General features: G+C 36.0%; 1 protein-coding gene across 1 annotated transcript in view; it reads right to left on the bottom strand.

Annotated features, from left to right (window-relative positions):
- The window catches only part of VWA8 (von Willebrand factor A domain containing 8), a 182,470-nt gene that overhangs the window by 32,240 nt on the left and 124,308 nt on the right, over positions 1-25,922 (bottom strand). Inside the window, exons 30-37 of the mRNA XM_027649783.1 lie at positions 22,393-22,509; positions 21,851-21,915; positions 21,626-21,751; positions 20,895-21,004; positions 18,756-18,910; positions 16,822-17,023; positions 10,442-10,523; positions 8,272-8,476 (exon numbers count right to left, since the gene is read on the bottom strand). Of these exons, the coding sequence (XP_027505584.1) occupies positions 8,272-8,476; positions 10,442-10,523; positions 16,822-17,023; positions 18,756-18,910; positions 20,895-21,004; positions 21,626-21,751; positions 21,851-21,915; positions 22,393-22,509 (1,062 nt within the window). The remainder of the gene's footprint in view (positions 1-8,271; positions 8,477-10,441; positions 10,524-16,821; positions 17,024-18,755; positions 18,911-20,894; positions 21,005-21,625; positions 21,752-21,850; positions 21,916-22,392; positions 22,510-25,922) is intronic.

Raw genomic sequence — 25,922 nt, 5'->3', positions numbered from 1 at the left:
CCTTCCAGTAAAATGTGAAGGACTCCATCCTTAATGCTGACTGGAATGTGACTGGGATGTAGATAATTTTTTTGGTCGTAGATATTCCTGTCATCCTACCCTGTAATTCACAGGCCTCTGTTCAGCACTGCAAACTAGCTAGAGAGTGGATGGTCTTTTAATATAGAAGCTTACATTTGTATTCTGATGTGGTTAACTTCATTAAAATTCCTGAAGGGCGCAGGAGGTGTCAGTGCCTCCCATTTAGGAGTGCTTGCCAGAAAAGCTCCTTTGTGGTGCTCACAGCAACGAAAGCAAGTTTCTGCCTCAGGACTGGCAAAGAAACTCCAGTTTCCAATGGGGGCATGCTGCCTCATGCACAAGGGAACAGACCTTTCACCTCTTAGTTTTAATTATCTCTGGCCCTGACTAGATGAACTCATATCTAATCCCCTTACATAAAACACAATGGTTATTTCAATACTCTGGATACAAAAAGGGGGTGAAACAAAAAAAGAAAGTACTCTGCTCCCAGGCTAGCATTGTGCAGGTGTAAAGGGATTAAATTTTTACTTTAAAAAATGAACTGTATTTTCATTCCTCCAAATCAAATATTTCTTGTCCCTAACATTCTTAGCGGGAATGTTTAAGCAGAGCGGGGCATTCCTTACAGGCTTTTACATCTTCATAATAGAAATAAATGGAATTACTCCTTGTTGCATCTGGTGACAAGGAACCAACCTCTCTTCTAAGCCGTTTAAGCATTCAGTGGATGATTCCACATAGAACACATTTACTAAAGCTGCAACCAGCATGATTTCATGTGTCACAACCTAATAAATACATACAAATTATACAAACAAACAGGGTCACAGCTGCAGTATTTACAGCTGTAGACAATATCTATGTACGAAAATCTTTAAAAGAAAATGTTAAGGTATCCAAACATTATTTTCACATGCACTTATTTTGGTATTAATAATAATACTGCATTATTGCGTGCTTCTTACTGTTAATCAGAAGAAAATAAGAAAAGGAATGTGTGCATGAAGATTTGAGGTAGAATACAATTCACACAATTCAGGTGCTTAGTTCAATGTAAATTAAGGAGGTGTGCATTAGATTAATTAGTTGCATGATTAGACTCTCCTGAAAAGTATATAGATGTAGGCAGGATCTAGGCTGGCAATATCTCATTCTCCATTTACTCTTTTTATCATAAAATTCAAATTAGAAGATACCTCCTCTTATCCTAACATATCTGAGATGTGGAAGGAAAGAATTATTCTGCTATTTTGCCTTTTCATTAATATAAAATAAATTAAACAGGACAGTTTATAGTCAGTGAAGAATATGGGTTACTTTCCACACAAGGCATTAAATTGTTGAAAAACATTAATTATAAGAATATAAACCCACTAGAAACATTATAAAGTTAAAATATCTATGTTTTCTTAAATAACTTGCTAACTTCATTAGTGCCCTGGATAAAGATTTGGCATGTATCAGAAGATCATTGAAGGAAAAGAAGTGAAAACATCTTAGATTTTTATCTTACAGGTGATTTGGGAGGTGGTTATTTCTTCATCAAAATCAGTGAAAAAAATTGTTATCACTCTAATACATTATTATGAAAAAAGACTGACTTTGGCTGACACAAAACATGACCATGCTCCAGCTGAAAAAGGCATTAAGTAATCAATCCCACAGTGGCACAAAGGATTAGGAAATGTATTCCACGGAATGCAGAATGTATTTCAGCAGATGTGCAAAAGACTGATTTTTCCCTGAAACAAAATAATTGTTTTCTTTTACTCCCCCCTCCTCCAAACTTAAACCCTCAGTACTACCCTCAACTGCATTTCACAGATCACAAGAACATATTTTCCTCCAACACATTCTTTATCAGCAACATGAATATATGCATTACATTCTCAAAGAGCATATAAAAGTTCTACATCAGGCAAATCAAAGGCTAATTTGCCTGTTCTGTGGTGGTTTTACAGTCTACTATAAAACTGATTCTACTTAAGACAGAAAGAAAACATTTTATAATCTACTTACAGAAACTAGTGAGAGAAAGACATAAACAGGCAAAAAAAAAAATCTAATGGCTTCTACCATGTTCACTTGTAGTATTATGTTCATCATGTACAGCTTTTTTCTATGTACTAAAAATTAATAGCATAATTTCTATTCACATCAACAGCACAAAATTGAACCCACAAGTAATTTTTCCACAGAAAAGAATATTCAGTCTTGGACAAGACAATAAAAATGTATGAAATACATTCTATTTCTTAAGTTGTATCCTGAAATGAAAAAAACAGTTGCACTGCAGTATAAAACTTTTAATACATTTTCTTCATTCATTTGGCTTCATTTTCATTTTCTATCTTGCCTGTAAAACTTTGCAAGAGTTCAAAATGAACTGATGAAGCTTCATGAATCATCTGACTCCTGTGAACATTTCTTTCTAGAAGTAGCTTTTAAAATTCATACAGGCATTAAGCTTCTGTCTTGAATAGCAAAACTGTTGAAAGAATCATAACTTTGGTGGAATTTTAGAACAGCGACAGCATTTAAGGCTGAGGGAAATCACTGTTATTAGCCCACGGATGCCCTCATGTGGTCAGAAAAACTGCTGATCTAAAGTAGAAAACAGAGAAGGGGGGTGGTAGTGGGGGGAAGGACCAGCTGCTCTTGCTAAAGGTCATGCTTTTGTCTCGATTCAAGAACTGCAGCTTTGCCCAGTTCAGTCTTAACATCAGGACAAGGCTGGGTTTTTGCTAAAATGTTATAAAGTAAAATGTTACTTTAAAAAACCCCAATAAATTCCAAACTATCAGTATAGATTAAAGTAGATCCTGGAGTAAATATAAACAAGTTGGGATCACTGAAATTCCTGAATCAATTATTCTTCAGATAAACATCCAACCTAAAAAAATAAATTTCATCAGGTGAACTTGAATTACTCTGAACTTCCAAGTACAGCTTCAGAAAATCAAAAGAAAAAAAAGGATGTATTCAATCAAACCAAAAATATTAATTCACTTAAGATGCGAATACTTCACGTAGAGTCCTACACGATTAGTTGCGTGGAAAACAAATGGAATTGTACAAATACAAATGAGATTATTCAAGGAAGGGAATAAGATGATCATTACCCAAATCAACTTTCAATTCTTGCTTATTATGAAATACAGTCCCTGAGGGACTGGCTATCTGCCAGGTTATGATGATCTCTTGAGGTAATTCTAATTCAAGAGAGCCAATGTCCAGGTATGAAAACTGGGGAAAAAATTAACATGTGCGTGTGCATATGCATATACCTGTGTGTGAACATATATTTATACATGCACAACTACATATGTACACCCCCCCACCTAATTTAACGTGACTGTGCTTCTTTTAACTTCAACAGTAAATATGACATTTTTGGCATTACGATTACTTCAGAAACGTACTCAGCTTTGACTCCAGTTCAACACAAGATTTACCTGCAATATAGGTAGGAAAAGAACATATTTAAAAAATATATTTCTAATGACAGACCTGGCATCCCATAATTGCTACTAAGCATTTGCCTTTGCCCTAATCAGACCCAAAGGTTAACTGATGGATTGTAGAAGAAAGTCTAAATGTAGGGAATTACTACTGAGTGCTGCTGAACTCATGAAAATGTTGGTTTTAGCAAAAAGCCCTTGCATCAGGGGTGATTTGAGCAGTTACAACATAAAAAAGACTACTGGTGATGAACACATACACATTGCTCTTCTACATTACTAACATGAACTACATGTTCATATCTTCTAGCAGTTCACAGGACAAAGGATAATTTACATGTTTTGTTATAACTTTTGAGTGCTGCTATAAGACCATGAAGACAGCCATTTAAATCTGAGAAAAATATTGATTTACTGCATTCTTGAGTTTTGCTAAATATGCCATTACTCAGCCAAGCATGTTTCAACCTCGAGCAATCTAGAGTTGACATTTGTTCCCTTAGGTGGCTGTGCTACATTGATATGCTTTTATTTTCCCCAATTTAAGGTATGTTCATACTGATTGCAGCATTCAAGGACTTTCAAGCTATTTAACCTGGCAACACAAGGTATGTTAATATGGATGTAAAATTCATTTGTCCCACTGACACTGCAGTGTAGACATATAGAATGAACTTGAACAGGTGACCTGCCTTCCTTAAGTCTCAGTTCCCTTCTCTGGAAAGCAATGACAATGCTTACTGGTCCCAGATGCTGCATAATAATATATATTTTAAAGTTTAGCAGCGTCTAAAGGGAACTAGTTGTGGATGGATGAAGAAATTTTTTTTCACTTCTCCATTTGGCTACTTACAATGATTATTTGTGGAAACACTGTATCAGTAAAATGTTAACTAGTCACAGAGGACACCAAAAGAACACCTGTCTAGCACTACTGAGAAAAGAAATCACTATTTCAGATTAAAACATTCTTTTTGACAGAAAACTATTCTCTCAGTCACTTTCACAGGGCAGATGGTCAGAAATGAACACTCAAAAAAACTTAATCTAAAGCCTTCCCTATTCTTACATACATTTCATCCATGTGTCCTTTTAGTGCCAAGGCCCGAAACATATTCCAAATATATCCAAGTGCTCCTGAGCTGTCCTCCTCTAGGACCTCTTCCAATAGACTGAATCAGTCTGCACAAATATTGTGAATTCAGTTTTGAGTTCAGATCTATCTTATCATAAACTAGGTGACAAAGCTTTTACTTTGATAAGTAAAAAAAAAGTAAGTTTTACTTTTGATATTATCTTTGATCAAGTATATTTTTATGCACTCAACAGGTTTGGGTATGTCCTAGGACTTCTGACATTCTGAGTATAATCTTTACATAGCATAAAACATTTTAGACAACAGCCTACAGCAGGAGAACATTAAGTGGAAGAAATAAATGTTTTTGCTAATAGTCACAGATAAATGCTTTACTATCTATTGAAAAAGTATGCATCTTTTAATTATTTTTATCTAAGCATTGTACTTCATCTAAATGAGACATATTGTTAAACAATGCTTATTGAAAAATAGTATTGCAACTATGTCAGAATGTAATCAGCGTTTTTCTATTTAATTTCTATCAATAACCCTTTGATGAAAAAAAGTAATACAAACTTACCAATGTCTGCCTATTGACATGAAACTTTTAGGGTAAGATCTTAAAAAGAAATTGTCTTTCAAATTCTTTTCAGATATTTCATAATGAAGAAACTCTGTTCTCAGGGACATCAAACAGTGAAAAAGCTAAACAATTTTTGGGCTGGAGTTCATAGCTTTAGAAAATACAGAATTTTGTTTAGATTTTGGATTTTAGGCACTCCAATCCACTCCGGTCATTTCAGAATACTGTGGTGTTATTTTGAGTTTAAAATTTCCATAAATGATGAAAATTTCTGACCTGCCTGTATAAATGCAGACTTATGTAAACACATACCATATTTTGATAAATTAACTTTGTAGCCTCAAGACTTCAGCAGCTTGAACTCTGTTGAGTATGTCAACAATACAAAACAAATGTTGACTGTTTTGAAGATTGCCACGACATTATACCAAGGGAGCCTAATTACTGATTATAAGTGGAACACCTGTTTGTTTTCCTCTGTTTCATTGCTTATGTATATCCAGCCTGTTTCTGAGAGCTAATGTGTTTGTGAAAGCCAAAAGGCATCCCTAGAAGAGAGTACCAATAGTTCCAACTGAAGCCTAGTTGAAGATTTGTTTCTAATTCTTTGAAACTATATATTGAAAGCCCTCTAATTCTTTTTTCTCTAAAAAGTCAGGAGGAGTCAAAGAGATTCTGTGTTTCTGCAAAGCAGTGGTTCCCAGCCACCTAGACAGGACTCGTGTTGGTCTAAGAATATCACCATGAAGGGATAATAAGCTTAGTTAAGCCTGTAGCAGCTTTGTGATATGCATCAATGACAGGTTTTTTGGGGTGGATGAGTGATATGTGGAACACTGACAATTTCCTTAAGTGAGTTTCTGCTACAGGATGATTGGGAATGATAGGTTTAGTCAAGGAATTAGAGATGCCTCATTAGACTCCAAGTTACTTAATACGAGTATGCACATGAAACATTACAAAAAAGAAGGTGATTTTCATACACTGGAATGAACAGATCAATACATGGCTGCAAAGTATGTCCAATTTTGTAAAAAACAGGTATCAAGAAATATTTAGCTGCAGCATTCTTGGCAAAGTAATTGTCTCTAGAACAGGAGACACTGAAGTTCTTAATTGCTTAATTGCACAGGGAATCTACATGAATATGTTTTCAAGCTAACGGGATCTTTTCATTTCCAGAAATGAATGCCTTAATGAAGTATTGCTTTTATGTCTAGGTCCATTGAAAAATTAAGTAGGAAAGGTGAAGGCCTTCATATCCAATTAGCAACTACATATCTATTATCTTATTGGAGATCACATAAAATAAAAGACCTAATTTTCTGCTTATTGCTCTGTAATGCCTTGTAAACAAAATTTCTTAGGTTTCATTATCTTTCCATTTGAAGCAAAGTAAAAAAGTAGAGAAACAGAAGTTAGTTATAACTACACAGGTCTGAAGATCACATAGGAGGCTTTGTTACAGCCCTTTAGCACAAATCAAACTGCTATTCCAGTTCTGACAAACCACTGCTTTGAGCTATGTACCCTGTGTTGACAGAGGAAAGAAGAAAGATACTCAAAGCTGACTTCACCCTGGAATGTGCCTAGTAGAGAGGCAGGCTGTCAGTGGAGAGAAATTCTACAGCGGATCTTGAAAACTGCTTTGTTTTGGGAAAACTTGTTAGCCTTCTTTAAAATGGTTACTTGACATTACTAGTTAAATGACTTAAATTTTTTGATTACATGTACTTTCTAAGCCAGTATTCTCTAAAAATTAGTTGACTATTATTGAAAGTAAAGTAATATTGTTTAATGAAATGTAAAGTTATATTAAAAAAATAACACCCTCCCCCAAAAAAACCCACCAAAAAAGAAGGAAAAATGACTGTTAAAACAAATAAAACTCTAACTCTTCCTGCTGGCTCTTTTAATTTCCATTAGTCAACTTGATCATCAGACGAAACTGGGCTGGTGTAAACCGACTATATCTGGCCATAAGATGGTGCTAGCACTACTGCACTGGCAATAAAAATGGCACTGGTAAAGTGACCAAGTGTCAAACAGAAACGTGCTATTGGGAAACAGTTTCCTTTTCTCATTACTTTTATGAATGGCATTCGCTGAGGTCCAGTAACAAGAACACATCAGTTCTTGCCCAAGTCTCTGTAACTGCAGAACGTCTTGTAGAAAGAGAGCTAAGAGTGGGAAAAGAAAGTGAAACAAGATGATTTTGGCCTAATACATCTCATTCACACTTGAGATGCCATGTAAACAAAGACTAAGAGAGATCTAATTTAGAACAGACTGATTCTGTTTTCCCATTCTAATTTACTATGAGTGGTTACAGAAATTCATGAAACAGAAATAATTGCAGCGGTAGGCAGAGATCCTCCTAGTTGTGGCAGACAGGATCCTCCTAGTTGAAGTGGAGAAGTCCTCCTAAAGCACACTCTAGTTGTTTGAAGTGATACACTAACAGAAATTAAAGATGCAATCGAACAGTCCTGAATTTTCCCTCTATGTTGCAATCATACATAGTAGCCAGTACATTAACACTTGTGTATACATAAATACCTGCACACACAGAACAGATGTATACACGGTGTGTTTTCAGCATCTCCTTAAACATTCCACATGAGAACACAAGCGTATGAAGATCCTTGCAACTCTTCTGCTGGGAGAATTATCAAAACTAGCCAAAGCCTAGTGAACTCAAGGCATCTTTCATCTAGGTTTGAAGTTTTTTTTCAAAGTAAAACCACAAGATGCTTTTTCCCAAGCATCTGAATGCTGGAAAAGTATATCCTTCGCTTAAAAATTAATTTCATTATTCTACATTATGAAACTTACAGTTAAAAATCAGCAGGAGATAAAGAATTTATTTGCATTTAATTGCAGTGGAATTTGGCAAAAATACAAACAGTGTAAGACAGTCTGTCAATAACCATATTTACAGGGGTCACAAAAAGTTTTAAAATTTAAGCTACTATCCCTCTTTTTTTCAGTGAACAAGTCTATTCAGCTTTTCTCACAGGTGTATTTCAGCTTCACAGTGTTTTTTAACACACCTTTCCCTCCTGAAAACTCACGCGCAACTCATTTTGTTAAATGTATTTCACTTCAGCTTTGTGAACTCCTACCTGCACAGGACGACCATCTTCTTGGCCAATCATGTTCCTCCAGTCCTGCAGTGACCGCTGGAGGCTTTCCAGCCCAGTCTCCCAAAGCCTCACACCTCCTCCCATGTCCACAGTAACCAAACCTACTTTGCCCAGTGGTGCCAAAAGGGCATCGGCATCTGAGATCTTAGAGAGCCATGATGTATATGGAGAGAGAGACTGTGATCTGAAAAACAAGAATTAATATGATTTTTCCTGAAGTTCAATTAAAAGGGGAACGAGTATTTATGTAGTTAAGATGACAATTAAATGAAATTCCATCCTCATTTCATGAGAGACTACAACTAAGCCCTACAGACCCACTGTTTTATCTCAAACATTCCACCTACTGAAACTGGATATAACCAAAAGATACTTGACAGTGTAAGAAGCAGTTTAAAAGACCAGGTTGAAAGGGAATATGTTGCCTAACCCACTGCTGTATCGAATCTCTCTGAAAATAGTCAGTCTTTAGAAAAAAACAATAAAAATTGTAAAAAGATGTTATAGAAAAGCTACAAATGTATATAAAACTACAAAAGAAATAGGAGAAGACATAACCTGGCACTGAGGAAAATGCATTTCCTTCAAATTAGAGTAATATCTTTCTCTAATGAAGATTTAAACACTTATTTAACCATAGTACAGCTTTATGCACAGAGAATCTTAGCACCGTTTTAAACAATGACCTTGCTGACAAAAGTTTACTGCTGAAACAGAGGGCCCAATAGGTACCCAATCTGAAGGGAAATTCAGGTAATGTAGGAAAGACTCTATGCATTTTTCAGTACTGTTAGTGATAGGCATAATGAGTCGGCAACCTACACTAACCCTACAATTAATAATTTTCGAAAATATAAAAAGGAGCAACACATATGCCTCTACCTATGACTGAAATTGTCATGTACTGACTCAACTGAAAAAGGTTATCTTAGCATTTGACCAGGCTAACTACGCCAGAAGGAGAAAAGGCTGTTATATTTTAACACAGAATTATTCATATATATATATGAAAACTCACTTTACTTATCAGTTCCTACTGGAATATATTTTTAAACTTGGACTTCTGCTCAGATCTGCCACATACAGCTTAAATCCTAATGCTAGATTAATGGTCATGATGTTGAAATATGGCTTCGTAAATTCTGTAATGTCTTATAAAATCCTGATGTAAAATAATGTGATTCTCTACTATTTTTATATTAAGATCTTATATTTTTGAATAACTGTCTCAGATGCAAGCCAATGGGCCAATTATAAAATGGTGAACAGTCCAAAAATAAGGATCTATTATTTAAAATGTTCCCCAGATTAGTAATGAACCAGAATTACTTTAAATCAGAATCAATATTATCAAAAATCAACATCAAATATACAGATTAAAAAAAAAGTATAAAATTCCTGATGTGTGAGTTTAATACACGGGCTACTTAAATATGCAAAGCTGAGAGACTGCCATTTTAAAAAACTCCCTTTATTATTATTGCAATGGAAAATGACAATTTATAACCAAAATATATCTTTATATTATAAAATATTTGCAAATACTCTCTATAGTTGTGAGAGACAGATGTTAAAACCAAACAGAAGACACACAGTCTGGTTATTTTGATTTATCATACAAGATATTTGTGTACCACACAAGATACTTGTGAGGGAATGTATACTTTCCAAATGGAGAACCAAAATGTAGAGAAGCTCAAGTTATTTTCAAAGTGAACTTTATATTGGACCTGAACTTGATTCCTAGTTTCCTAACACCTACCACCAGATCATTCTGCCTGTCTTTGTCAGATCCTAAAGACAGGGAAAAAGGAAAAGAAAACAAAGGCAGCAAACCAGAATGTAACAGGGTAGAGAATAAAGTGGATGGAAGAGGAGGAAGGAACAAAGGGGATGAAAATCAGAATATAAAGGTACTTTTCATATTTACTAATTAATTGCTACATTTTCATTGGTATCATCTAGTAAACAGATAAATTATGTTCACAAAAAAATACTTCAGTGTTTGCAGAATTTTACACAAGGTATGAATTAGTCTTACTTTCCACATCAGAAGAAATATTTGCTTATCCTGATGTAATAATGGACACTAAATTCTCTTTGCTTTTCCTCTAAGACAGAGGCTGCTCTAATCAATAAAATCAGTTACCTAGGAATTGCAATGTATTTGATTTTCTTTGAGTTAAGATCTGTTACTTCCAAGTATCCAGCAGCTTGCGGAGGAGTGACATCTGAAAAAAACCAAATATGTTATTTTCCTGCTGCATGATTAACTGGTTATTGCATTTGCATTTAGCAGATTAAATTTAAACATTTCATTATACAGTACCTGTCAGAAAATGACAAGCTTTCACATTCAATACAGGAATATAACTTGCAAATAGGGAATTGTTTTATTATTATGATAGTGAGTAAACACTCACAGTTAACAAATAACAATGTATTTGTATAGCAAATGTCAAAATTACACACAAATATAACGGCTCACAAAAGCACTAATCACGCATTACCACAATCCCTAACTCACTGTTTTTATCTGCCACTGAAGATAATGTCAGTTTTATATCTGACTTTAAAAGCATATTGAGGAACATTTCAAAATATTGTGTTCATGATTTCCACTTTAAAATTTCTCAGTAATATTAACCTAAACGCTGTTCTCTTAAATTGAACCACTTCTTTTGGAGGTAGGTTTTCAGTATCCAAAGATTTTATAACTTTATAGTAAATAGCCCTAGACTATTAAGCATTTAATATTCTGTTTATGGACAGTTTAATGAATACAGCTAATATATGGTACTTCCCTCAGAAATAAATTTGTGTGTGTTTGCCTACATTGGCTTTTGCCAACATATGAGTACACTTTGCCCAGGCTCAGAAGTGGCTTCCAGTGAGGAGCTGCCTGGAGTAAATCGAGGCAGTTTTTCAGAAAATAAACCAGAACACAGAATTACAGCGCAGTATTGGTACAAAATGTCATTGTCACAAGATGAAAGCAAGTCTAGATTTCCTTCAGAAACAATGTATCCTTAACCTCCTTGAAACCAAGGAGAGAGTGGCTGTAGAAGTGTTGAGCTTGCCTACAGCACACACAGAAAAGATCAGTAAGATCAGCAGTATAAGTGGATCTAATATCCAATGAGTATATAGAGTAACCCACAACACCACTTTATGCATATCTACTGTATCTAGATATCTATAGTATACATATCTACAGTAGCACATCTGTTGACTTTATTCATCTTCATAAAAACGGAAATATCAAACACAACAGAAATAGAAAGAAAAAGTCTAGAAAAATGTTTTCCCTAGATTTTGTTACTCTTCTAAAATGTGCTTTCTCTTTTGTTAGTAACTGAAAATAATATACATATATATAATATATAGAAAAAAAATTCTGATGAAGATCTAGAACAAGGGCTGATACTGAATTGGAAAGGGTAGCACCGTGGGATAAATGCTAAGGGATAAAAATTAAGTTAATAAATTAGAGAAAGAACACAAATCAAACCAATTAAATTCCAAAAAGACAAAGCATTACAGAGTAGGGAGCAACCAAATGTTTAAATGCTACACAGGAACAGCTGAGTAGGCCCTAAAACTGCAGTCAAGAATTTTACGATGAAGCATGAATATCAGAGCTGAACGAGTATAGTTTGTTCCTCTTTTGCCAAAGCCTGATGGAGAAGAATAGCTATGCACAACTCTGGACATCAAATTTTAAGGAAAACAGACACAATGTTCAGTCAAGGGCTACTCAGTACAAGGGAGACACGGAGGTCCTTGAGCAAGTCCAGTGGAGGTCTATGAAGATGACTACAGGACTGGAGCACCTCTCTTATGAGGAAAGGCTGAGGAAGAACTTCTTTACTGTGAGGGTGACTGAGAACTGGAACTGGATGGCCAGAGACGTTTTGGAGTCTCCTTCCCTGGGAGAGAACTGTCCTGACACAATCCTGAGTAACGGACTCTAGGGGACCCTGCTTGATCAGGGAGGTTGGACTAGATGACCTCCAGCAGTCCCCGATAATCTTATCTATTCTGTGATTCTGTGACATGAGATAGTCCTGGGGATGACAAAGAGGTCAGAACAGATGGGTTATAAGAACAAATTTAAGGAATTTTTTTTGTCTGACTAGAGACTTTTTAAAAAAGCACATCCAATCCTATTGAGAAGATTCTTACAAAGAGAGCAGTATTATCCTGAATGAGTGAAAGTGACATCAAGTATTCAGTTTTGTTTAGAGAAAAAAAGATGGATACTCTGAAAAGATTTTGTATACAAGGAGAGTGAAGCATTGCAATAGGTCAATTGTTTGACAAACATCAGTTAAAAAGAGACTACAGGTGTCATCCTGTCCCTATATAAACAGGTGGACCAGACGATGTGTCAAGGTTATTCCAGTAACATTGCGTATTACACTACATGTTGTTCCAGTTAGTGTCACACTAACAGAGACAGGCACTCAGTAATAGAATGTTATTTTATGTTCATCTATAGAAAGTGCTGAGAATCCATGTAAATATTTGCTCTCAAGTAGCCCTCATCTCTATGGCCTTGTTTTTAGAATAAACATTAATTACTATTTGCTGGATTCTGCCATGATCTCTTGTCTGAGTTTATATTTCAGGTCCATACATCTATTTGGCAGTCTTTGGGGAAATTATTACTTGTTATAGCTTCTTTTAAAATATAACTATCATTCTGGTTTACAGTTTCAATAAAACACATAAGCAATTATTTCTTTGCTTATTGTTCCTGGAACAACTTCAGTAATACATATTGGAGCATGTTAGAGTTTGGCTGAGTACTTCAAATTATTAATAGAAATAGAAGGCTGTGTGCCAGAACTGACCAGTTGTTCAAGAAGATGAGAATGAAATCCTGATAGATATGGAAACAAAAGCAAAAATATAAAACAACTTCTCAAAGGCAACAGAAGACAACAGTGCAAGAATTTCAAGGGACTGAGACATACTTGATTTTATGTAGAAGGATGCCTTTCCTTCACTATACCATTTCCCAGGAAAGGATACAAAGACCTATGAATGAAGTCTCATAGAACTTTCCTAGTTAATTAACTACAGGTTTTCCAATGCAGAAACAACAGCACTGATAACTCACCAAATGTCCAAAAGCCCCCATGAATTATGCAGCACAATCAGGAATAAGCAACACTGAATTTTAAGGGACCAAGACTGCTAAGCAGCTATGGGTAGCTGTTAAATGACTATTCAATTAAATATTCTGTCAGTTAAGTGAGACTGAGAGGCAAACTCCAGAAGAAACAATAGCCTAGCAGAGAAGGTTGTAAACACAGAATCTCAAATGAGCACTGTAAGGACTAGTACTTTATTATCTCACCTTCCAAGTGAGTACATAAATGCATGCCTGTTTTCTTCTGTCTTCCCCTTCTTACACTTGGAAATATTTATGACTCATGCCACAACAATGGCAGTACGAGGTCCCTCTAATCTAGTATTTTGTCTCCAAGAGATGCTTGGAAAGTGTAAGAACAGACAAGTGCACATGGTATTTTCCTCAGTCACCAACCAGTTCCAATCTAGGGGCTTCTTTAGCTGAATGTTGTGCCTATGTTTTTACATCTACATATTTAGTAACTTCCCAGGAGTTTGTCCAGATTTCCTTTAAATCCATGTTCCAGCAGTCACAACATCCTTTGGGAAGTGATTTCACAGGCTGGTTCCTTACTCTATGAAAAACCATGTCTTGTTTGTTTTGACGAAGTTCCTACTAGCTTCATTAGCTGCTCCCTAACTGTGGTACTGAGTGCAAAATTGTTGCTTTTCCCAGATCTCTCACGTTTTTATAGAAGTCTACCATATGCCCCTTTCCTGATCTTGTCTCCATGTGCTGGAGGGTTGGCCGATCTAAACTTGCTCCTCCTTGTTGTCTTTTTCTGAACTTACTCCAGTTCAGCCTTCTCTCACCTTGAGATGGAAGAACAAAACTAAACCGTGTTAAGGACACATGGATTTGCACAACAGCACAAAGAGGTTCTTTGTTTTTTTCTGTTTCTTCCCTAGTAAATCTTAACATTTGATTTGCTTTTTTTAACTGCTATTGAGCTTTGAACTGCTATCTTAATGAAACCATTTATTGTGACAGCAAAATAATGCTTGTAAGATGTTCTGATAAGCCCCATCTTCTTTGATATAGAATTAGGATTCTTTCTTTCCTTGTGTATATTGTATCTATAGTGAATTTCATCTGCTATTTCTATTGCAGTGGGAATTGCAGTCCTTCTATAATCCTTCATGGTGAATCCTTCCTGCCATGAATAATAACCAGCAACATCAGCACTGTCACTTCAGTGTTAATTCATTTTTCTGTTTTTTTCATAACATGCTCAGTAGCACAGGTCTCTCTAGGATTTCCCTCATAGCTCCTCCTTCACTAGAAAAACTGGTCATTAACTGATAAATGGAAATGTCCTGAAAAAGTCCCGAATAACGGCTATGGAATAGAAAACCTAGAGTCTTGCTCAAGTCCCATTTAATTGTATCACTAAGGTCATATTAAACATGATTCACTTAAGATCAATTTTTGTAATTAATAAATTAAAACATCATTTAGAAAAGAAAAATTAGAAAAGAAAATTCAATGATAATGATCTTCAAGGCTTGAAATTTTTCAGCTTAAATGGCCATAAAGCACTGTACAAACCGCATAAAATTTTCTACACATTTAAAGCTATCAATCACTGTTCATGAATACATTTCATCATAGTTGAGAAAAAAAAAATTAAACTGTTTGGTCAGATGGAAGTCAATTTTCAGACTGATAAAATGCTCAGGTCACTGTTATCCGGGATTCACAAAGAATGTCCCCTGGTTTTTAACTACAGTAATGTAGCATGTTAAAATGTAACATACCACAGCAATTTAAAAGGTTTTTAGAAATACCTGTCAATTTTAGCTATCATTTGGAAACACTGTATCCCTCTCTCACTCCCAAATTAATAAATTAATTTTAACAAAAACTCAGAAGATTTATTGTCTGAATTTTTAAACCATCCACTTTAGAGTCAGATCCCCTTTTTTTCTGTGAAGGCCTGAAAAAAAGTGACCCAGTCTGACCCTTCAGTAGTTTATAAAGTATGAGAAGATTACAGCCTGAAGTGGTATAATTGGTTCCAAGATGCAAACATTAACTAATTTTATTAAGTTTAATCTTTTTAAAAGGTAATCTTTTCTTTGTAAAGGTAATCTTTTCTTTGTAAAAAACTTAAGTTTTTTACCTTGTTGATATCTTTGACTTGGCTCTTAGTAATAAATAAAAGGATTTCTCTACACAGGGAAGTTAATCTCTGTTAAATGAGGGCAGGCATATTAGATAATTCATTCTGTTCAAGGGAGTTAATTTGGAATAAAGTGTTTATCTGGGACAGAGAGTTCACACACAGAATAAATCACAAATAGCTTCTCATGCTGATGAATTCAAAAAACTCTACCATTCTACCATATACAAATACTTTGGGGGTTTTCTCTTTTGATAGTAAACTTTCTTTGGAGATTCCTAGAGGTAACTAATGCAGAACTCACAAATGCTGTTATACAGCAATAACTGGGATATTTTCAGTTATTTGCTGAAGAAGCTAAAGTTACAGTAATAACAGAAAGCTTGGCATGGCAGCACAAAAAGGTCTGAAGATCTCTAGTCTACACCTGCTTTATTAGTGTATAAATGGAGGACAGTTTTGCTGTATGTGAATGCTGCTCATGCAACATTCTCCTGGACAAGAGAAGAACTAAAAAGCTTGGATCTCTTCAGTTTGGAGAGAAGGCAGATGTGAGTGAAGTTGGCACAGTCATGAAGGTGATGGTTAAGGTGAATGCCGAACTGTTACTCACCCAAACCTGCAATACTAGAATAAGTGGCACTTGATAAACCGAGTAGGAGATCAGTTATCACAGAAAATCGTGAACTTGTGAGTTTGCTGTGGAGACAAACAAGCTCAAAGAGGGAGCAGACAAACTTGTGGACAACAGGTCCATAAAAGGAGATTTAAAGCCGGAGGTTTTAACTTCCCTAAGAAAACAACTGCAACTATCGAGAAAGTATGAAAGGAAAGACAAAGAAGTGGATAGGCTCACATGCATTCCCAAAATAACCTCCCCTATAGTTCTGCTGGGGATAGAATACTGAGTTAGTCAGACGACAGGTTTATCAGTGCATCTCTGCGTGACATTGAGCAGAACTTGGAAATACTGGTGAAGGCTGATTGCTGAACTAGAATGATCACATTCTTATAGTGGAATTCCAGAGCAGACAGAGGAAGATCCCATCTACCAGGATATTCATAGTGTAGACAGCCTGTTAGTTCCCAGAAGCATAATACAGCATGTTAATATGATTCAAAATAATTTTAAAAATAAGTGCAACTACTCTCATCCTTCTCAAACATTTGCTCTGTGATTAAGAACGTTTTGGAAAAATTAATGAGTGATTGCAGTTTCCAAAACAAAAAACAAGTGTGTTGCAGCACAAGTACATGAACCTCTTACCTTTTGGGTAAATGTCTTTCAAAGGTACGTCTCCAGGTGCTAAAATTCTGACTATCTGATTAGAAGCCAATAAAGTTACACAATTGGTTTGTTTTGCAGCTCCTGTTTTCCTCTGGGTTCCATAATAAAATGGATCAGAAGGAGAAGTACATTTTTGACTCAGAGAGGAGTTTCTTTTCCAGCTATACACTTCACTGGGAGACTACAAGAGAGAAGGAGTCTAGTGAAGAAAACGTTACCATTATTGAGCCTAGCAACAACACTTCTTGATAAATTCCACTCTTTATTTAATTTCAAATCAAATGTGGCTACTGTGATTACTTCTTATGTTACCACATGACAAGGAAGAGACCTGCATTATTTTGTTATCAAAAACTCCTATAGGAATGAAAACCAACAAATCATACACACTAGTTTTAGGCATTAAGAATTTCTGAAGATCTGAAGTTGAACCAATATCTTTTTTTCATATTGAACCAGGAAAAGAAAGCATTGAAATAACCTAATCTGGAATTGAACATGTAACAAACTGTTACCATAATCTGTTTCCACTAATGTAGATAAATGCAAACAGATATTTCAGTAGTAAATTCAAAGCAAGGCAATAAAGCTCCAGGTTCAGAAATGTAAATATAACTGTTCATATGAAAGTCAGTTCCTTCATCTCCCAGCATGGTTAAAAGAGCCTAGAGAAAAAAATCATCTTGAAGGCCTCAGTGTTTAATAAGCTGAGCACTGCTACTACAAATAAGAGCTCAGATACCTTACTCATACTAAACACCTATACCATTAACACTAAACACCGAATTCAAAGTTTTGCCCCATCACCCTTACATCTACTCTTAGCACTCCCCCTTTGACACTCACATGGACATCTAAAACCATGTATGAGGAAAGATGGGGCCTCAGTCTAAACGTGGCAGAGCAAGATGCTTCATGATCAGTATTGGTGTGCTAGTATTTGAAGAGTGTAGCACCTTTAGTACTCCCTCTCCTAAACCATCTCCCTTTTTCAGCAATAAACTCACATCTATTGTAAATAACATGAATAGCTAGAATAATCAATCTGGTCATATAGATCTAGATCAAGGAAAACTCAAAAGCTAGTTGCAAATACAGGGAACGCCTTATTGTCAAACCCATATTTTTGAATCCTTTGGGATTTCAAATTTTCTTTTGTCATTTGGCTTTCCAAAAATTCATGTATGTTAACACTTATATTTTCTAATTTGCCCCAATTTATTAAGCAAACATGACTTACAATTATTTATTCCATAAGAACTACTTTTTTTACATATCATTAGGTGGCAATTAGGAAAAAAAGTCCAAAGAGTTAAACATACTGCTTTTATTTTCCTTGTGTTTACCTCCACTCCTTGCAACAACCCTAGTCATTACACTGCCAAGTTTCACTTTCCTTTCTGGTCCTTTTCTAATTGTGTCACAGCAGTGACCACACCTACATGCAGCATTTACACTCAACTACATTACTGAATACTGAAGTGGCTGTACGGTTTTGCTACCATTTTCTATATCTTATTTTCTTTTTCTTAAATCTAGTCTTTACCTGCTGCACACTGAGCAAAAAGTTCACACTGCATAGTTCAAAATTATACTGATATACTTTTTTGCAGTTGTTATGTTTAATTAAAAAAATGTAAAACCACATGATTTAGAAAATATTCCTCTAGCCAGCACTGTTCAGAGTTCACCACCAACAAATTTTGTCTATGCTAGACATTATGTTGCCCAATTTCTCATTATTTAAAATTCCATTGAAATCCCTCTAGATTAGACTACCCTAACAAATGGTGTATACTACATGAATTTGTAATTTCTTTCTTTTTCCATATCATTTGGTAAACAGGTACTTAACTGGTTACAGAATAAGCGAGATCATATTACTTCACTTAATAATAATGCCGAGTATTTACCAAGAGGTCTGGGAAACCAATAACAATAGTAGCATAATTCTGTTCATCTGAGAAGATCCTGTTGGGGGAGCTGATCTTTTGTCCCACAGCTGCACTGAGGTTTTCTGAAGATAGCTGGTCACTTGAAACTGCATGTGGCACACATAGTTCTGACGCTAAACAGGGAAATTAAACAAAATGAAAGTCATTAAATCCAGATGTGCAACAGGAAACAATATTAACTGTAAGAGTGCTGAGCACTAAACACTGCTATTACTTTGAGCATAAAATCACTAAAAAGCAGAAGATCTGATTATACTATACTATACCACACAAAAGAAGCCAGGAAATAATCTCAGTTTTGTAAAGTTAAGTACTCAAAATCACTAATTACTAGCTTCGTAGATGCTTATACCACTTAATTTTGCCCTCTATTGTGCAAATGAGGCAGGAAGCCTATGGAATAAAACAGCATGTGATCTCATTGAAAATTGTTATAATGCAAATGTACCAAAAGGTAAAATGTAGGTTTGCACAGATAAGCATCAATGTGACATTTCTCAGTGACTGTCTTGCTATCTTTGAAATTTTAATAATATTTGTAATTCATTTGTAATGCATTTCTGTTAAATAATGGTCTAGTTTTCTTCGTCTTTAAGCTAAGGAAAACTAAATTTTATTCTGTTCAACTGTAAGAGCCTTTTACCTTGCCTCAAGTTATCAACACAGAATGTGCTATCTTTAGTGCTGCAACTTACACTGTTTCCACTTCAATGGGCAGACTATTCTGTTCACCTGGCAGTGGGAGAAAGTCTTTTCTCCCTCAAAGGATAAATGGGCTACTGGTTTGGGTCTGCAGTACTACCATTTATTGGTTCTCCTGTCACAGGTTCTGTCTCAAAGAACAAGAACAGGTTGAAGATGCTACATTCAGAGTTTGCTGAATGTTTTGGAAAAAAGTGGAGAGGGGATATGATAACTTTTTGGATTGGAAGAGAAGAAATCAGATAACCAAGGATTAAAATAGCACAGAAAGCATGCAGTAAAAAACTGTCCCCAAATACTTTGAGACTGGAAATTATAACGATGTTTCTATCCATCTGAGGAATGATACTCTAGAATGTTTTCTAAATAAGGTAGGTAGAGGAAGGAAACTACTGTGCTCTGATGGCGCTTGATAAGTTGGTAGAGTAAACTTACAAGAGATAAAATGTATTCTAGATATTTAGGCTGTGGTTAGTTTTTGGTATCCACTTTGTTGCTGTTTATGTAAAATTAGCCCTATTTGTTATTTGTCAATAACATTTGCTTGTATCACGTTTACACTGTGTTAATCTCATTTTTCATACTTATGCTAACCACAAGAACCAGAACAAAACCTTTTCCCTCTTCAACAGATATAAAGTGGTTTCCCTATTTGTTTCCTCTGCCTCTCTGAGACACAGTGGCCAAAACCTATAAACTGGTAGGTGGGATGTACATGTACCAAGTATACTAGAGATTTTGTGCACCACGATCAAATGCTCAGGGTTGAAAATGCTATCAGATCTGAAGACAGACAGATCTTACCCATCTGAATTGTGACCATTGGAGATTTCTGCCTTATTTTGTAATTAAGACATGTCTCAATGCCTGGTATCATCTAGGAATTTTAATGATCAAATTCCTCCTATCTTTCAACACAGGTGTGATGGCCTCAATGACCCCCTGCACACTATCGACAGAACTACAGAAACTGTGACTTCTGTTCTGTTTTAACAGTAGGTCTTTTGTATTTTTCTGAGGCTGGGAGATGTTTGTTAGCTCATCTGACTGTGTGCAGCAGATCTGCAGCAGCGTACAACCTGATTTGTTCTCTTGTATTCCTGTTCTAATTGCTGTCTAGTCATCTTTCTTCCTTTTCCATTCTATATGCTTGTCTGTTTCCTGAAAGTCCATGACTGAGGGTCTTAAATGCTAAATGAAACAAAGATGCTTTGGGTATGGGATGCACCATGCCTTGTGAAAAGTTATTATTAAGCAAACATGATAAGGGGAGGACAAAAAGAGAATCGGAGAGAAGGTTAATTACTCAGACCTTTAAAAAGCCTTGTTTGTGCAGCTGCAAACAGAAATGATAAAAAAAAAAAGAAGGAACTAGTCAAGCTTGCATTTCAATACCTGTTGTTAGGCCAAATCCCATTTCAGCTGGCTCTTCACTCAATGCATACAGCTGGCAAACCTCACTGTCTTGAGCTTCCATATGGGCACGCTTGGTTAAAAGAAATTTCCTGTAAAGGATACACATTTATAATAATTCCTGATTAAGCCTGTAACTCTAAACAAGGCCTTTTATCTTCCGAAACAGTGAAAACATTCTGCATTTATATAAACAAGGTTATCAACACCTTTTGCTAAAACTAAATACAATTTACCAACATCTGTGAGATAGGAAAGGGTAAGCCAGCAATTGGCAGATTTGTCTTCTGGGAACTATTTACACATTTTCATTTGCTGTTGATTTATAAAAACAAGATAGTGCAGTAACATTTCTTCCATGTGATCATGAAAGTAAAGGAAGTAGGTCCCAACTCTGGACAATGTGTCTGTATTTCCAAGACTAGGTCCATGAACATTGTTATTTCTGAAGTTCAATACCACCTCAGTAAAATCAGTATGAATATGCATACAATCAAAGCTAGTCTAGACTTTCAGAGGCAGGCGTATCCTGTTCATTTCCTACTCTATAAGCCTATCTGCACTTTCACCACAAGCAAATCTGCATTTTAAACACCAAATTTTAAGTCCAGTCAGTCTGAAAAAAACAACTCTGTGACCAGCAGTGAAACTCCTGAACATAAACAAGACACAAACAAGAAATAATACCACTAAGAAAACCAGGCTGAACTAACTTATTTGTTTCATTTTCCACCAAGAGCCAGCGGTCTTCAGCTGCCAGGAAAACAGATTTCAGACTGATTGGAAGGGAGATGGTATGAGTTTGACCCTCCAATACATCCAGCACAATAAGGTGGTTTCTGTAAAATTGGAAGCCAAGAGAAGAATAATCAGATAGGGATATACACAAGGAAATCTGCTATAAATCAATATAATACAAGGATATAATTTATTCTTACCCTGCTTCTTTGTAGAACACCAGCCAGTTTTTGTGTGAAAACTCTCGGCACATTTTGTAGTTGCTCTGTATAAAAATATGTCATAGAGCAATTAGTGTTTGTTAGATCATCCCAGTGAGTTTCCCTGACTCCCCTGAAAGTGTACTATTTTTTTTCCTTTATTTAGAAGAATCCATGGCATTAATTACCTATCAAAATGCTATCTAGCCTGCCTTGTTCCTAGTCATATAATTGCATAATAACTGAGTTCATTATTTTGGACAGAATTCCTTGTAACAAAATGTTCCATTATTTCCAGTTCTAGCTCCAAAGAGGGATATTTTAAAGATACATGTCTTCAGACTATTTATATTTTTCATATCACTATTCCATAAAAATTAATAACTGTTTGCTGTGTAAGACATTTAAATACACAGAAGAGTAAACAATTAAATGCTTGGGCGGTAATACCAGAAAAGCTTAATGATCCTGGGACAGTTTTTCAATACTGAGCTTTGCTTTTAAAAAAACTTAGTACAATAGAGGCAGGTGCGACTCCTCACCATCTCTTCTTTGTTGCGCCACCATGATGTTCTTTTAGGAGACTCTTGGGCATCTGGTAAGAGCAAAAGTCGGCGAAGGGCACCATTGCTTGTATCCAGCAACAATATAACATTGCTCTGTAAATGAAAAGCAGATCTGTGTTCATCTCAAGCTCATTTAAGAGACTACAACAATTCTATCTGAAGCACTTTTGCAACTCCAGCAACTTAGGACATTTTGAAAAGGTAATCTAGATTTTGTAGGAAAACATAAGCTGAATTTTCCTCATTCATTTCAAAGTTCATAGAGAAATTGAATTGGAGAGGTTTAAGTACATGTGAGGGCTCACATTCACTTCTGCATAACCTCTAGGAACTAGACTAGTATGGCTTACATGTCCAAGCTCTGATCAGTTACAGGTGAGGGACACATCGGTTTGTTCTGTCAAGTCACTAAAATATTTCTTTTTACTTTATGTTTTCTTACCATTTCTCTAATGTACCCATGGCTTCAGTAACACCGAAGGTGACAAACTGGTGAAGAAGAAATGGCTTAGTACTTTCTCTCCAGTTTCATACTTCAGATACTGTGGAGCCTATTAAATATCTCAGTGTGTGACAATCCTTCTGTAACCTGCACGCTCAGACAGCTTAGAGTGTCAGAGATAGGACAGCTGTGGGAGGACAGCAGGATGGACATAAAAAGCAGATGGAGTATTGCACAGAGTGGTGCGTTTTCCACATCACACGAAAATATGGTATGCTAAATTTTGAACTTCTTCAGATTTCTCAATGCCCCAGGGTCCACACATGTCAAATGACGGGGGCATTTTAAACATTTCTTTTTGCAAAATACTCCAGCTGCTCCTAATGTGTTTACCTAAGAATTCAAGAGAACAGTCATTCAGGGACAACCTTAACTGCATCAAATGAAATTTAAAAGGTACAAAGGAACAAGTTAATTAAGCCTTGGGTTGAATTTTTTGTTTGCCATTCAAGGAAATGTTAGGGTCTGCAAGGACATTAGGTTCTGCAAGGACTTACTAAAAGTAAACTGTCTACGTACAACATGTGCAATAACACATGACAGACGTTAAGGAAGTAAAACATAAATTCCCACAAATTCCCCTAAATAAAACAAATACAAACAATCTGAGTCATGGTGGTTTTGTTCTTTTTGGGTACACTTCATACCTTCACTAGAATTATTTGTGAGAGTTAACTTTAATAATGATCCAATTTTAAACTAAATATGGTAAAGCATTTAAAATATTATCAGTTATTTGGAGCATTTGGGAATTTCAGTTCAAGTTCAATATTTCTAAAAAAGGAAGTTTGCTTATGTATTACAAACCAAAATTATATAAATGTGGTTCAGGAAAAAAATAGGGCATTTGCTTTGGATTTTGGTTTTCTGCTATATTTTATTTATACTATTCTGTAGCACCACTGCTGTACCGAGGCAATGCATTAGCCTTCCACGTGAGATAAAGAACACATACGAATCAATTACATTTTTCCACTTAGCGTTAAATTTATGAGAGAAGTTGGTAATATAAAAAGCCTCTCTACCCCACCCCTTTTGATGTTAATGGTTTCCTTCTGTGCTGTGACTGATGTATATTCTGTCTGTGTTTAAGAATAGATTTTTGCGTCACTTGCGAACACATCCGAGAGCAGCTCTGGCAACTCTTCAAGTGGGCTGGGAAAAGACATTGGTGTGCAATTCCACTGTGTTTGTTCTTGACTGGGAGAAAAGTAACCTTTGGGTGACCTCCCAACCCCAGTGTCTGGAATTCCAAGCTCTGGACAGATGCAATAACCAATCTTGTGAAGTGGTGTGCCTTTATTTTTAGTTACTCCAAAGTTTCCCTTTCCTTACCACTGTTTTTATTTTAGCCAGCATTTTCCTCTAAAAAGTCTTTAAATCAAACAGGGCTGTGATTTCATTTTGCTGGTATGGGAAGTTTTTCCTTATAGTCTTGCAGACAAAGCGGAGAGCTTGGGGAGTTTTCAGAGTGGGACAGTACAAATAATTTGCTTTAACCCTTTTGTATTTTGCTCCCCAAACTCACTATCAGTTTTGATCTCTTCTGCCCTCACTGCTCATGCCCTGAGCAAGCAAGCTTCCAAATACAGACTCTTCTTAGCTGCCAGCTTCAGACTGAGGCTGATCTTTAGCTTGGCAGGGTATTCCCTTCATACCTCTTCTTGCCTCCTGTACCACCTTTTCTATTAGAGCCATTCAAGGACCCCTTGAGTGATATACAGGTAACAATCCTGACACTGTAAATATTAGGCATAGATACAAACATTAACACACTGTTCACCAGGTTCAATTGAAAAAAGTCTGTGCAAGAATTTGTGGTTTGGGGCTCAGAGGTAGGGAAACGTATGCAAGTAGATTACTGGTGTTCTAATTCATGCAAGTGGTATCTTTCAGATGATTTGGGAGACTTTATTGTACTCGAGATTTCAGTGAACTGGGATAGAGATCTAGTAGAGATAAGCAGAGATATAAGCTTTGTGCTTACGGAAAATGAGTCTTCTCCCTTTCTATAAAAGATGCATACATTTCTATGTAAGCACATTTCTATGTGCTTGTAGAAAAGGAAAGTCTTATATAACATACAGAAAAAAAGAAGATAATTAAATAACATCTACTAGTTTTTGAAAAAAATACACCCTTTGTCCTGAAGACATACATCAGAATATTATGGGAACTAGAACTTTCAGATGTTACTACTAGTATGTTACAGGTACTTCCATACTCAGGAATTATGTGCTTCAGGTCAGATCTGTTAAAAAAGTTAAAACTGCTAAAAAAGTCTTCTTTTAAATGATGATTGCCATCTTCTATGTGTCGTGAGTGAGGTGGATCTCTGTGTCAGTTTCTGTGTCACAGGCTCCCTCATCCCCTTGCTGTCAAGGAGCTTTGACAGAACTGCAGCAGCACATGGGACAGGGAAAAGCACTTCCTTCCCTCACTACCCCACTTCCTGACCAAGAAATATAAAAGCAGAGTTAAAGGATGCTGGCAGCACACTGCTTGGATGAACATCGTTGTGCTCCTTGACATAGACTATAGGTTACTCTGCCTTTCAGCAGAGTAAAGTGTGTGTAAAAAAACCTGGAAGAGTGCTGTTAACTCAAGGCAAATCAATTCTCCATGTGCATTTTGATCCTGCAACCCCATACAAAACCATGCATAGAGTTATCAAAATTCTTTTCAGTCTGTATTTGCTCTTCCTCTGAACACTAAAACTAATTTGTGCAGAAAGAAAAAGTGTAAGTGGTGGGCACAAAGATTTAACAGGAAGTAGAAGTACACTCTGAAGTACACGTGGGCAGGGGCATTGCTGCTTCGAAAATATGAATGCAATTCCCACCTAACAAGGAAGTTAATTGTGATTTCTGAAAAGTCCTTTCAAAGTCTATCACTTTAGTCTGAACAAAAAGATAGAAGCAGAACAGGCTGTGCTCACCGAGACCAATGGCCAATGCGAGAAATAAAATCATTTACTCTTTCTTCCAAGAAGATGTAAATGTGC

This window comes from Corapipo altera, unplaced genomic scaffold (genome assembly GCF_003945725.1).
Source record: "Corapipo altera isolate COAL_440 unplaced genomic scaffold, ASM394572v1 0, whole genome shotgun sequence".
Taxonomy (NCBI): Eukaryota; Metazoa; Chordata; class Aves; order Passeriformes; family Pipridae; genus Corapipo; species Corapipo altera.
This window is presented reverse-complemented; position numbering and strand designations above follow the sequence as displayed.